Here is a 14,637-nt window from a genome sequence, read left to right on the forward strand (position 1 = left end):
TGACATAGAATGCAAAAAAAAGGGGACCACATGGATTAAAATTTTAAGTACTCATCACATACATTAAGACACAGCTTATTTTTAGTCCAGTCAAAAATCAGAACTGCATTAAAAAATTAATGTAGTGCAATCAAACCAAAAAACTTAAATTGTGATCATAAGTGCTCTACTACATAAATGTTGATCATAGCAAGGAACAAAAAGTTCAAATCACACAGTACAAAAAAAATCTGTAAATAAATATAAACTACAGTACAAGAGAAATATTAAATTATACAATTCCGTCAAACTGTAAACAGTATATTGAAATGAGGTCCATAAGAGTAAAGGGGGTTCCTGTTTTGTTGCATGACACTTGAACTTCTAGAAATCTGAAAGATGCCATTTTCCGTATCTTCAAAGGCTATGGGTTTTATATATGGAGAATTCCTTTTAGATGTAAGATATCAAATACTAAAGCAGAGGAATAATCTATTTTGTTAACCACAGACAGTACTGCAGAAAACAAAAGGAGTTTTAAAGAATAAAGACCTCTAACAGACAAGTCTTAACATTAGAGATGCAAAGGGCTAAAACACTGGAATTAGAACTTCACATCAGAAGAAACTTGTCATTGAGGACTTCTAGGCTACAAAATATACTGACAGAATTGTCTGCTGATATGTAGTCCTAGACCTCTGCTAATTTTTTTGACATTTACATACTCATGTTACAACACCAACTTTGGCAGAATCACTACTAATAAAATCAGAGCACTCCTGGCCCAACGGTTCCATCACAGTGGCCAGTGCACAGAATTCTCTAAAGACATTGCATAAACTAGAATGTAGAGGTCAGACACCCAAGGACCAGTGCTTGAATTTAGTAGTAGTATGGTGAAGAAGCAAGAGCCACATTGAGGAAGAACTGCATCTGTTATAGCTTACAGAAGCAGCAAGGAATGTCGTTTAATTGTGCTGGCTATTAGTGGCATTTAAAAATATATAGTTTAACTGTGTATGTGTATGTGTTGCATGTGCTGGCTATACATTTATGCACATTTTGTCTTTTTAAATACACTGTTAACAGGAACCCCCATATTATCTGCTCAGTAGTAATAACTGAATATATAGAATGCCACTATAAGAGTGTGAGGCACCGTGTGCTGGAGAGTTATATGCAGCTTTAAAATCTGTTTGGCTGAGTTATACCTGGATACCTGAACTGAGTTTTTAAGTTGACATTCATCAAGGATGTGCTACCAGCACGTCAAAATAAAAGCAAAACAGAAAAATACAAGTCACTGTTAGGTTTAAGAATAGCATCAAAGTACCTGAATTGAGTGAGAATAGTGTGTAAACTGTCCCTGAGGGTTTTTAAACAGTGTGTACAAGTTGGATTCCTAAGAACATTAGCTATATTTAACAGTGTGGACTGATAAAATACCAATGTTTGACAGTTTAAAGTGGAGGTTATAAAGAATTATACGCAAACACTCCGAATGTATAGTTTATATGTTTCTTCTCAAAGCAGCAACAAGCTGCTGTAAAGTATACATCCCATCAGAACAAGCAACATGTGGGAGTCAGATAAAGGTTTCTATCTTAGTCTGGTTTTCTGACAGCACAGCATATCAATATCCAATGACTATATCTTTCCTAGATCAGAATGTAACTATAATTTTGACTAGCAATATAGGATTAGACTTTTAATCAAACACTTTGCTATTACATACTAAAATTCCTTAAACTTACTAATGCTGGTATACTAACCTAGTTAATTATCCCCCCCTTCATTTTAGAAATATACCCTTCCACAACTTAAAAACATTAAGATCCATTTTCAGTCCTCTGATGTAAAAAGCATGTCAGTGAATTAATATTAAAAATTTACACAGTAAAAAGGCCTGAATTTCAGCCAAAGATTCTAAATACTGCTCATTCCCTGAAGACTTAAAGGGAGAGAGAATCCCTACCCATTTTCCTAGTGATTTATTTTTCTAAAACTGTCTGACACAATTTTTCATTTTGGGGAACTTCCCCCTCACCTCCTCTCAAATTCCAAATTCTTAGCCTGAAATGCTTAATGAAATGGGGAAAATGAGGCAATCACTTGGAATTGCTTGAAAGGTACAAAATGTTATTGTCTTTTTAAAAAATAAGACAAGAATTATTCATATAAATGTGATCTGACCCCATATTATGTAGTATGTTTTATATTTTTAAATAATCACCCTAAAACTTACAGTACCTAAGACTCTGAAGATAAATTAAGACTTTAGTGTTGTAACAGAAAAAGTGCTGAATTATCCCTTTTCTAGTACTTTAAACATTTCAGACAAGTGCTTTCCTAGTGACAGTAAAGTTTACTATATACCCTTCCACCAAGCAGGAAACAAAGTCACCTGGATGAAACAAAAGACTTTTAGGAGTGTAGCACCGGGTATTTACCAAATAACAGATGTTGTTCAACTCATTCTGAGGGGCTAAAAATATTGTAGATTGAAATTCTATTTGGCTATTGTATGTTAAAAATCCCTGCCCTACTGTGTCAGTGTCCTGTGTCCAACCCTCCCACCCCCCTCCCCCAGTCCCCTTACACACTATCCACTGAGAATCTAATCTCTAAAGAGATTATTTTAAAATTTATGTTTTCAGGACATACCTGAGAAAGGGTGCAATTATGCAGAACAAGGAACCCAAGACTGCACTAATACTGGTTACAGGTTCATAAATTCTTTCCCAAGACAAATCTAAAAAGTCTAAGAGGTATGGATCTTCAAATATGTCTTACTGCTTTAGATTTTTTTGGTATGTGTGTAGGGTCATTTCCAGTGTTGAAAAGATCATCTTGAGCCTGTTCAATGACAGTTCAAGATGGGGTAAAGAGTTTAATTCCATATTCAAACAATAAAGATTAAATATTATGATTATAATATTTGCTACATCCAATAAATTTATCATTAACTAAAAGTGCTTGCTTTTCGGCTTTTATTGATATAGCTATAAATGAACTGGAAACCTTAAAATTACCCTCCTAATAGTTGCAGAATTAACTCATATTTTATTGTCAAGCCAATATTAATTTGCCTTTATTCTCACTTTTCAAACACTCTAAAAGATTTTTCTGACTATCAAATGAAGGTGGCCCAACTTCACCATGTTATCTATCCTGCAACTCATTTTTAGTATTGTAGGGCAGAATCTTTAGCTTTTCCTGATCTACATACTTTCCCCATCCTACTTCCCAACTCCCTCCCCTCCAATCTCCTTCATAACACTTAGGGCACACAGCTACAGGGATAATGTCTGCTTCTTTAAAAGGCAACTGGGAGTTTATTTGGGAATAAGAGACAGAGAATATGCAAAGAATTTCCTCTATTTTCCCTTCAGTCACCATGTTCACAAATCCTACTTAAGTCTCAAGGACAGAATGTATCCAAAAAAAACCTAAGAAGACTTTGGAGGTCTGCATTCCTTGTACCACGATTATACTTTTTTCCTTTTCAGTAGAGCTTGAAAGCAATTAGATTAAAAAAAAATCCCTATATAGCTTAATAAAGTTTCCAAATGGGCTGTTTGGTTAAAGCCATTAAGTTTAATAACACTGGCTTGACCGTAGTATTAATGAAGACCTAATTATAATGGAAAGGTAACAAGGAAAACAATCTTTGATATCTTCATGAAGGTCAAAATTTAACCTGTAAATTTTAATGTCTCCTATAAAAGACTAAGTGGAACAATTCAGTCTATTGCCATATTCCATCACCAATGACAGCAACCTGAATATATACATATCAGAAAAGGATGGTTCACATGAAAACAACCTCTGGCATTTAGTTAAAGAAAGAATAATTTCAAAAGCAAAAATATGTAGCTTGAAAATTAAATCTACAGGGATAATAGCTGTTAAGAAAATGACACTGAGCTGTCATATCTGCTGTAACTACTCAAAATAATTTCAGGTTCTGACATTGGGCTGCCTCAATAATTTGTTTTATAAAAATAACTGAATCCAAGCTTCACTATTGTGGGTCAATGAAATGTAAGAGACTCACAAAGGCTTAGAACCCAGCCTCGCACCATGTGCTTACTTGGGGGCAGGGGGAGAACACATAGCTCACTAGCAGCTCCAAGGCTGCTATGTACTGCCTAATGACAGAAGGTAGTTATGATATGGGCCTTTGCAGGTAGTCATTTTTAGTTTAATTTAGAGTTCTCTCCAGAAAATTGGGAACTAAACTTCTCATTGTGCCTTACTGTTTTACTATCTGATCCCATATAGCTCATCTTATATATAGCTCAGGTAAAATGTTGGGGAATGGAAATGCCAAGTGGTTGAGGTAATGGTTTATATAAGATAACCAGAGTTCTAAAAGCACTTCAATATTGTAAAGTAAAAGTGTACCAAATAAAGCTAATACACACTTCACACTTGTTGAGCTTGCTCACCAGAACTGAACAGTAATTAACTTCACTTAAGGACCCCTATTATCACACAAAGCCTTACTCATATCCATGATCTGCTGCAGCAAAGGTTTATCAAGCAACATCTAAACTTCAGAATAACAACAAACTTAACATTAAAAAGTATTATACACAAATATAAATTATTTTTCCTGAAAGAGAGACCTTGTCCTTCACGGTATTTGGGGAACAGAATAAAGTGTATAGCTCATCACAAACACAGTTCAGTCACCTGTAAGCCTACTAAACAAAAGTAATATACTACATTACTGTCAAGCTTGATGACTGTTTCAAAAGTGAGAAAGCTAATGATAAAAATACCAACTAGATATCCTTCCACGGAATTAGTGTTTTTGATTTTATAGTGCCATAGCTTATCTACTCTACATCTATGTTCTCTCATAAAAAAATGTAGGAGTTGATTTTAAATACATTATCTCCTAATATTATTTTGAGTCATATCATAGAGTTGGAGTAATGTCATCATCTGCCTACTGAAAAATGAAAGGAGAAAAGGCTTTTGTGACAAAGATAGCTGTGAACTATACTTTCCCATACCATAAAAATGGTCAGCTGTTGTTTGGGCCATGCAAAACTCTGATTAGCAGAAATTAAGCATGCGAATAGACCAATCTCTATTACACATTTAGGAGGATGTTCCCAAACTAGAATATCTACACTGAAAGTGCCAATACAGAATAGTGGCAAATCAAGAGGGAAACCAAATATTACGGGATCACTGCGGCACCAAGACTGACATGACAGCCAGCCACGTGATGAGCCACATCCAAGAAACACATGGTATAATGGAACTCTGAACACAAAATTTAACATTAAAAGTGCACCTGAATATTACAAACTAACTTTACAAAACCTACAATAAGGTAAAATATATATCTTTTGAAATATTCAGCAGCTTTCTGTATTTTTTTTAATTTTTTTTTTTTTTTTTTTGGAGAGGCTCATGAAATTTAAAAGGGACCACTATCTAATTTCAACCATGCTTCACAAAACAATAATGGCTATTTTATATTGCAGTTACCAGTGTAATGCAATTAGTGCTTTAAAATAATCTACACTCAAAAAGAAAGAGAGAGACCGACCGACCTTTGGAGGAAATATTCAAAAGCTTCTTGGAAAAGAAAAGTTACCTGAATATCAAGTCATGACTGATCTCAAGTGTAATGTTTAAAAGCTTCACAGACATGAATATTACAATCTTCAGGTCTCAGGACTTTTAATCTGAGAAAGTTTAGAGTTTGGTTTGTTTTTTAAATTCACTTTCTAACCAAAACAAATAATAGAAGTACTCAAATTTTCACTATTTACAACTCAGCCTACAATCTGAAATGACACAATACAAGTTCTCTTATTTAAACTGCAGCATTAAAGGGTAGGCACACCATTCTTCTGCTGCTCGATTGTCATCCACTGAAACACACATAGAAAATATTTATGTTAGTAAAATGATCACTCCATGTACACTACAATGACAAAATTTACATAACTCAACTCATACATCACTTTAGAGACTACCACATAGGATTAAAACCTCTCTGAACAGTAAAACTCTACAAAAGTTGAACTTTTAGGGCCAGATTTTTAAATGGGCCTTTAATGATGCCTTTCTGAGGGGATAAAAACAAGCACAAATTAATTGCGCAAAGGACCTTTTTGCAGCAATCTTGGGCTACCGAATACCCCCAAACATCATGCAAAAAGGTACCATGGCTGCAATTAATTGTGTGTGACAAATCGAGTGTGGAACAAAGGAGGTGTTCCTTCATAAGCTTAGTCCTTTGCTTTCAGCAAAATTTCTACAACTTCCTTCAACTGCAGATGAAAACCATACATTTCATTAAGTATTTTATTGCAACTTCCAGCTAGGCTAGAAAATACTGCAGAGTCATACACTGCTCTGAACCCAAACTGCTTTTTCTGTTGAGAAGACTAGAAAGCTAAGAGGAAACAGGCTCAGTCATCCACTGATTAAACTGCTGCACAAAATAACCAAACCAAAAGAGGAACCCAAGCCCAGGCTATGTCAAGAATGTGTGTATTTTAATAACAGCAATGGTGTGCCTAACCTTTGAACACACAGGTTGCTGAGGGAAAACTATCCTTAACCTAATTAACTGCTCCAAAGTTTCCAGGCAAGAATTTATGCCTTGGGAATATCTGGACCTACTTCTCAAACTGTTAGTATCCATCAGAAATCATCAACCTCAATTTAACGCTCCAAGTTTTGATTTTATTTTACACAAAAACTCCAGTGATTTTTTTGTTTGTTTTTGGTTAAGCATTTAGAAGGGGCTGACCACCTTTCTCAGCAGATTAGAATATAGGGTGTATGTGGGGTGGATTTTGTTTTGCACAAAGAGTAATTTTAATTTGGTCACAATGCAAAATTAAATTTCATGGGCTTTATTTACCTGTTATTCTTGCAAAAAAGTTGTAGAAAATAAATGTTCCAAACCGTATCACTGTAATTTTAAAAGCCCATCTCAAAAAAAACCTTAGGTGTTCTTTAAGGAGTGCTTATACAAAACACAATCTGAAAGATCCTGAACTGTGTGCTAAACAACCATAAAATTCAGCTAAATATCAGAAAAAGTTAAGAAGGGGACAGTATGTAGGATGCCAAAAAAAAGAAAAAAAGAGTTCAAAGCAACAAATAAAACTAAAAAAAAAACCCCTGCCCCCTTGTACTAGTATCTGAATTAGTTAAAAAAGAATTGCTAAGCAGCTTGACTTCTCATTGAATTATTGTCAGAACTGAAATGCAACCTAAATCATTTTAGGTTACCTTGGGGTTGTGTTCTTTCTCTCACCACAAACATGGATTCTTCACTTATGTGGATATTTGAGCAGATTACTGAGGCTGTAAAATCTAGATACCACTTTTGCAATATTATAATTACACACATTTCCCCCCTATTTCTCCCATCCCCCAAAAAACAGATCTTAAATATTTTAAAATAGTTGCTGCAACTGACATTTAGTTGTTAGTTAGCACATGATCAAATCTGTAAAAGGATTTAAGAATACAAAGAAACTTAATTTGCTAAAATGAGGCATCCTCTATTGTTTTATGTAATGTACCCTGACTGCTCCTGAGTAAGAACGGAGCTCGTCCTCCATGAGATAAGGCTATATCCTCACTTGTTGGTGAGACCAAATTCTACCCTTAGAAAATCCCAAATGAAGTAACAGCAAAGGTAGTGTTACAACGTAATTGAAGCATTTTTGAAGGTAGTGTGTGCACATTTTCCACCTCCTTCCCCCCTCTGGGTGAGCACTAAATAGATTGCTAATTTGTTAAGTAAACTTAATAGTGAGAAGGAAATCATAAAATGTTAATTGACCCAAATAATTATTTATCATTGAATAGCCAAATTTCTTAAATTCAAAAGTTCATTGTTCTTAGTTTCTTTAGTTTAACCCTTAAATTAGTTGAATCTCAGAAGAAAAAAATGTGAATAATTTCATAAGATGGCTTTCCAATTTGCAATAATAAAGCTCCCAATATGACAGAGGTGGTCTCTAAAAGGGGGCTTTTTTCTTTTCTTTTCTTTTAAATAAAGGCAAATATAACTTAAGAAAAAAAAAAGAAAAGCATGCAGGCTCTACAGGCAAGGAGTCCACTTCCATGTATCTGTTCTCTGTGAGGTAACTCAATTCTCTTTTGTAGAGAAACATGCAAAAGGCCAAACAATATCCCGAGCCATACTGCACACGAAAATTTTAAAATATGCAACATTCAGAATGCACCTTTCACCCCTGTACACACAAGTCAATGCAAAATCTGCAAAGAAACAAGTGTCACAGTAAATGAAGTTAGGTGCAAGCAATGACAGCTGAACAATGCAGTAGTGCTCACCCAGTTTGTACAGTAATTGGCACTCTACAGTATTCCTACTCATTTTTTGATTCATTTGCACTTTGTGCTGCCTCTCCCTGGGGATCTAATTCAATCTTTACAGAAACATCTGGCCCCTCCGACCTCATTAACTTCATCTTTTTCTTTGGAGGGTTTTTCAAAGTGCCCAGCCTCTCCTTTACTTTGTACTCCAGTGTACTGTGGGGAATCCCATAAATACTCTGAGCTTTGGAAACACTCATTTTTCCACTCATAACCACTGAGATTGCTTCCTCCAGTATCTCACTGTTGTACTGTCTGTAACGCCCTCTTTTCTTCCGAGGCTGCTTGGAGCCAGGATCTCCTTCTTGATCCGATGTGGGATATGGCTGTCCAGAGGTAGACTGCTCAGCATCTGAGCCCCAAGAATCGGGTCCAGCATCTAACATGCTTTTTCTATTTTGTTTTGGAAGAATAGCCCTTAATTTTTTACTAAGCGCGCTCTCCGTTTGTGAACCCATTACCAAAGAGCTATAGCTGTACTGATCACCAGTGCGATTTTCCCAAGAAAGATCCATTCCTCGAACTTGTGGTATCTTTAAATCTACAGGAGATGAATGGCTCACATCCTTTTTCCCATCTTGTTTTGCTTGAAGTGCCATTTTTGGAAAGGCAGAGTTTTCTGCAAGAAAAGGAAGGTCACTGATGTTGTTGAGTGCACCATTTCCCCTGAACTTCATACGGCTGAGGTTGAACTCATAATGTGGTTTTGCCCAAGAGGCTTCCCTGGATAATATTAAGTGCTGTCCATGATTCTGTAATCCAGATGGTCCAAGGCTGGCAGCTGTGGACAATTGGTTTCTGCTCAGTAGTTCTTCACTAATCTGCAGGGATCGAGCCAGTGGAACTTTGAGTGATGTGGAGTGTCCAAAACCTTCCCTGGTTCCATCCTGTAAGCTTCTTGGAGGTACCCCATCACCACTCCGAAGTCCGTCTGGGCGGTACTGGCTGGGTCTCCCAGGTCGCCTAATTGGATGGAAGGAAACTGATGTGAGCAGGACTTGCACAGGTAGGGAGGGATGGGTGAGGGGACCACTCCTTTATTAGAAGGCCTTGCTTGGGTAACATCACTTTGTGTTATTTATTTATTTTCTCTAAAATTTAAAAAAAATGGTCTCGGCAGTTAGTTTTAAACTTGTTCACAAAAACAAAAACAAAAACAAAAACCAAAAAAACAAAAAGAAAAAAAACCAAGAGCTTTTGGGCAAAGAAAAATTAAACCTGTCAGCTGGTCTCTGGTTGGGTTCACAAATATTCGGAGAAAAAGTTTCGCGCAACTGTCTGAAAATAGCACCTTAATTATTAATTACAAAGTAATCATCAAGTCTCCGTAGATCTACAAAGAATTGTGTTACCAACGTGACGTTACCACTAAACAAGTACAGTAATAAAAGAGTAAGCCAAATAATTTATTTTAATGCAACATAATTCAACATTCATGACAACCAGCTATAAAACTGGAACAAGTTACATTGGTGGAACCCACAGATAATTGCTCATTTATCCCACAAACAAGTTGATGTTCTTATCAAAAAATCAAACAATTCCAAATGACATTTCTTATTTTGCTTGGGAAAAAAACCATGGCTACCAGCCCCATGGGGGGAAACCCCAAATCAAAACAAAACAAAATACCCATCGAATTATAACTTACCACACTTCTTCATTTTAAAACACCATTAGTTGCAGATACATGAGTACCACTGATTTTCCATTTGAAATAATCCAAGCTTTAAAGAAACTACCCTTTATTTCCCCCAAAACTTTGTTCCTTAAAGTCTACTCAAAGTAATTATTGTCAGACGTATATAAACAATTTTTTAGCATTTTTCTTTAGTTAAAAAAAACCCTTCTTCTTAAAATACCAAACATTAATTTTAAAATTTTAAGTGGACAGCTTTCAAATAATGTTTAAAAAAATCAACTACTTACACAAAGTTAATTCATAAGGCTTTCATTTTTACAATAGAGAAAGATTATCAATGATAAAACTGGCAACTGGTAAAGTATGCCTAAGGGGAATAATTACATTAACTAGGCACAAAAGTGGAACTTTGCAGAAATAATGGTAAACCAGCTATATTCTCCAAAAGTCTACAGGGACTCTGACGTTACCAGTAAATACCATATAACAATTCAGCTAAAAGATGGCCAGTACTGCCGGTGCTTTTGTCTTCCAGAAAACACTACCACAATCAAAACATTTACTTTCCATGCAGAGGGACAAACACAGCAATTTCAACAATATAATACATAGACCTGGTGGCCAAGTTTAAAGTGAATCTTAAGCAAGGGATGCATTTATGCAAACAGCACTTAGGCTTCTCTTACGTGTGTCCTTAATTACATAACTCAAGTTTTTTGACATATAAATGGAACCAAATGATTTGGGACCATGATGACTTAGATCTATATTTAGTATGAACTACAGTGAAAAAAAGGGCTTAAGAAAAAATGGTTAGTGAACTATGCAAAATGGATTAAATTAATGTTATTTTTAGACTGAATAAAGGAGAGAAAAAGGAAGATGATGAAATTTTAGAGAAAATAAAGGGAGCATTTCAGAAGTCAGTAAAGGAATCCTTCAATTTGAAGGTAATTAAGAATAAGTTGAAAAAGGTTAGTCCATTTAGTGTCTGCTTACTCCTTTGGTATCTAAACATCTTCCCCATGTTGCTATTCTAAAAGTTAAATAAACCTAAATATTAACTAACTTACCAAAGTTATGTTTCATATTTAGATGAAGCTTATTTTTGGTCACAACACAGTTTTATGGAAATGCCTTCCCAATATGGCATCTAAGCATCTTCATTAATACCTGACCATTTAAAATAGCTACTATGTACACACAGAGGGAGAATTAGACAATTCTTACATCATAAAACTAGGTGGTCAGAAAATTCACTTTAGTCTGCTAATCGCTATCAAAACTGAGCATGTAATAATGTCTTGGCAGCCTAAGATGGTTATCTATCAATATCTACAACCGGTCTTACCTAATTAAAAACAAAAAATACACACAATTATTTTCTGAACTGCCACACAGAATTAAAACTGCAGTTCAAATCAACAAACCAAACCAAACCATACCAAACCAAACCAAACCAGAAAAAAACGAACAGCCCCCATACTCCAATCATTAGAGATACCAAGTTAAATATTGGAGCCCAATTTTCATTCAACAACCTCAGCACACAGAATACTGCCTTCACATGTGAACTCTGGAATTACTTAGGTTGGGTTTCACACTCCCAAACACTCAACAACAAAAAGTCCAAAGACATTCTTGCCATATTCCTGATTATTTACTATTTGTACTAAACTGGCAAAATTGACCTATATTTGCCAATTCTAGATTTCAGATTGTGCTTTTACTTGATTGATAGACTAAAAGTAATTTTACTAAAGGCTCACCTGTAACAGTGTTATTCTAAAGGATCAAGTTTTAAAACATACAGGGGAGATTGGCATCAATCTTTGATAAACTGTCCCCTATAAAACTGTGGAAGGCCACAAATATTTTCCCTTACCCGTTCCCTTGAGTACTGGAGCAACCTGGAGAATGGCTCAGGGAAGTGCTGCCAGCACATGGACTTTTCTTAGTGGATAGATCAAGTACACCGTCTGTAGAGATACAAAGAAACACCTGAGGATATTAAAAACTGGGAGCAAATAAGAACTGAATAGGCTAAAAATGTCAAAGCAGTAGGCTTAGTCAACTAAACAGATAAAACTAGCCATATATTTTGAGTTACAAAACCAATTTACTAATAGAATCAGGATATTTTTCCTCCTGAAGTGACATAAACTTAGCAAAGTTTGTTATATCTCATATATCCAAGGGTTAAATATTTCATTAATAGGGCAAAAGAAAAGGTAAAGCATTAACACTAAAGATGTTAAGATATAGTGAGATATTAGAAATAGCAGTATACACAGTATGAGGTTCTGCCATGGAATTATGAGACATCATTTTCTAAATTTACCTTGATCAAAGTATATGAGTTTAATGCCACAATGTCATATGAATTATAAAACCAAATTTCTCAAGAGCTAAGTCTACCTGAAACACCAGGAGTATATAAGTTAGATTTGGAAAAATTTAAATACAAAAGTCATTTTAAAAACAAGTTTATATGGTTATCGTAAACATATATAACTGTACAAAATAATATGTAAGATGAACCAGTTGTTAACTGTTTATAATTTGCATGTATCCTCTTCGGACACATCTGCAAAACTTGTGTATTTGGAGTCAATCTTTTGGGAAAAATCAGCAGAGATTCAAAATTTACTTGCTGATATTTAATAAAGGCAAGGTTTTTCGATGAATAAGCTATTATAAATTGATGAGCAAAGTTTAAGGAAAGAAAGAAGAATGAAACAGTCTTGATACTGATGGGAGCCTCGGGGGATAACCATTTTTTTCTTTTACTGATGCTAGACCAAATCACAAATTCATGTTATTAGAACATAAAATTAGAAGACTTTATTCTCCCCCAAAGACTTTTTTACCCTCATAGACATGTCTAGAAAACTCATAGTCTGAATAACTTTTAAAGCTGCCATTCTGTCCAAAATTAACAGAGAAGAAAGATAATACTCAATGCCTCTGATTTTCAGTTGGCCTGCAGAGATGCCTGCTATCTAGTTATGTTAAAAATCACCCCAATATAGAACCCACTTGGGACTTATATCTGAGGACACTGTAACTCCCTATTTCAGGCAGTTAGAAATAAATATGCAACTGAGTTTATAAACCAAAAGAAGCCCACAACTCATACACAGTAAGTGTTGTCCTTTAGAGTCACTAATATTTCTAAAAACGTAATCTTATAGAACCAAGTATCCCATTAGCCATCTAACCCAATTAGATACCTAACAAGCAACACTGCTTAAAATATTTCCAACCAAAGATAGTACTATTTTCAGTCTGTCTAATCATATTATAGGCAACATATTTTAAATCTACCACTGAAAATATTGTGATTTAAGTTGAAAACACATTAAAATTCATTAGGAGATATACTTTTAAAAATTTTGTTTCATTTAAGGTTTATGTACTATAATCCTATCATCTAGTTCAAATTTCTCTTGGTAAGAGCATGCTGTCAACACAACATACCTCTCAAGCATAACACTAACCTTAAGAAGTTACACCAATTTGTATTTCTGTATTGTTAATCTCCATTATTAATACTTTAGATACAACCTCTACGCTGTCATTCTATTGTAAACCTGAAGCTTGTAATGCAATATTTAGAGCAAACAGATTTTTAATGAAAGTTACCAATCTGTGGTAAAGAAAACAATCCTCAATAAAATAGAAAAGAACAACTTTACAAACACGGTAACCAAAGGTACAACTAGGAGGTCTAGGAGGCCTCCTGCTAGGAAATCTCTCAGAACTTCAGAGATTTTGATTGCTGCTCACTACACACAAAGAGAAAGAAGGCAAAGGAAAGCTATTTAGAAAAATATCCTTTGATAAGCAACTAAAGCCAGTCCATTAAGTGTCATTCCTTCATAAACAACTTAAAATAAGCAAAATAAAGTTCTTTCAAAGAGGTTCTTAGAAGAATTAAACTTATTTACTTTGCAAAATAAACATGTATTTCTCACCAATAAATCCACACTTTTATGAGATTTCTATGGCAATAAAATCTCAGTACTACAGATATCACCAATTTACAATTTGTAGTGGTTCAAACAGTGGCAGAGTTGAAATGCTCACTTCATCTTTGTGAAATTAAAGGTAAAATGAGATCACAAATCAACACGGATATTTAATTTACTTGAGAGTAACTTTTCAAAGACTCAAGAAATATCTGCTATGCAAAACTGACACCCTCTTAACCTCTTCACTTAATTAGGATCCTCACCAACAGATTACCTTTTGAAAATACTCTAATTAGTTTATAATACAGTATATGTATGTATGTGTGTGTATTTATAAAATACTGAATACAGATAACAACCTGGAGTGTGTCTACTGTCTTCTCAATATTTCTAACCTCATGAGTTTCTTTTTTTTAAATGCAAATAACACATATTTTTGCCTCATGATCTCATCTGCAGAATATAACTTCTATCTGACAAGATACATTTATTTCTCAGATAGGTGATAATCCTAAACATTGATGGAAAGGGGGGAAAGTTAATTTTTCAAAGGGGTTTTAAAAACAATGGATATGACAATGCTTGGGAAAGTGTGAACTACTTCTACAAATATGAAGTAACAGCTGTAACCACCGAACTTTCTGGGTGGTACAT

General features: G+C 34.8%; 1 protein-coding gene across 11 annotated transcripts in view; it reads right to left on the bottom strand.

The window, feature by feature from the left end:
• Window positions 1-14,637, bottom strand: part of LCOR (ligand dependent nuclear receptor corepressor) — a 137,226-nt gene that overhangs the window by 30,539 nt on the left and 92,050 nt on the right. For 10 of the 11 annotated variants that reach the window (XM_079899243.1, XM_079899245.1, XM_079899244.1 and 7 more), the window contains one exon: window positions 11,895-11,988. In XM_079899243.1, the coding sequence (XP_079755369.1) occupies window positions 11,895-11,988 (94 nt within the window). Of the gene's footprint in view, window positions 1-2,576; window positions 9,331-11,894; window positions 11,989-14,637 lie in introns of those variants that run through there. The other variant, XM_079899241.1, reaches the window with a different exon arrangement.

The sequence above is a fragment of the Stenella coeruleoalba genome, assembly GCF_951394435.1.
Source record: "Stenella coeruleoalba genome assembly, chromosome: 16".
In the NCBI taxonomy this organism is placed as follows: domain Eukaryota; kingdom Metazoa; phylum Chordata; class Mammalia; order Artiodactyla; family Delphinidae; genus Stenella; species Stenella coeruleoalba.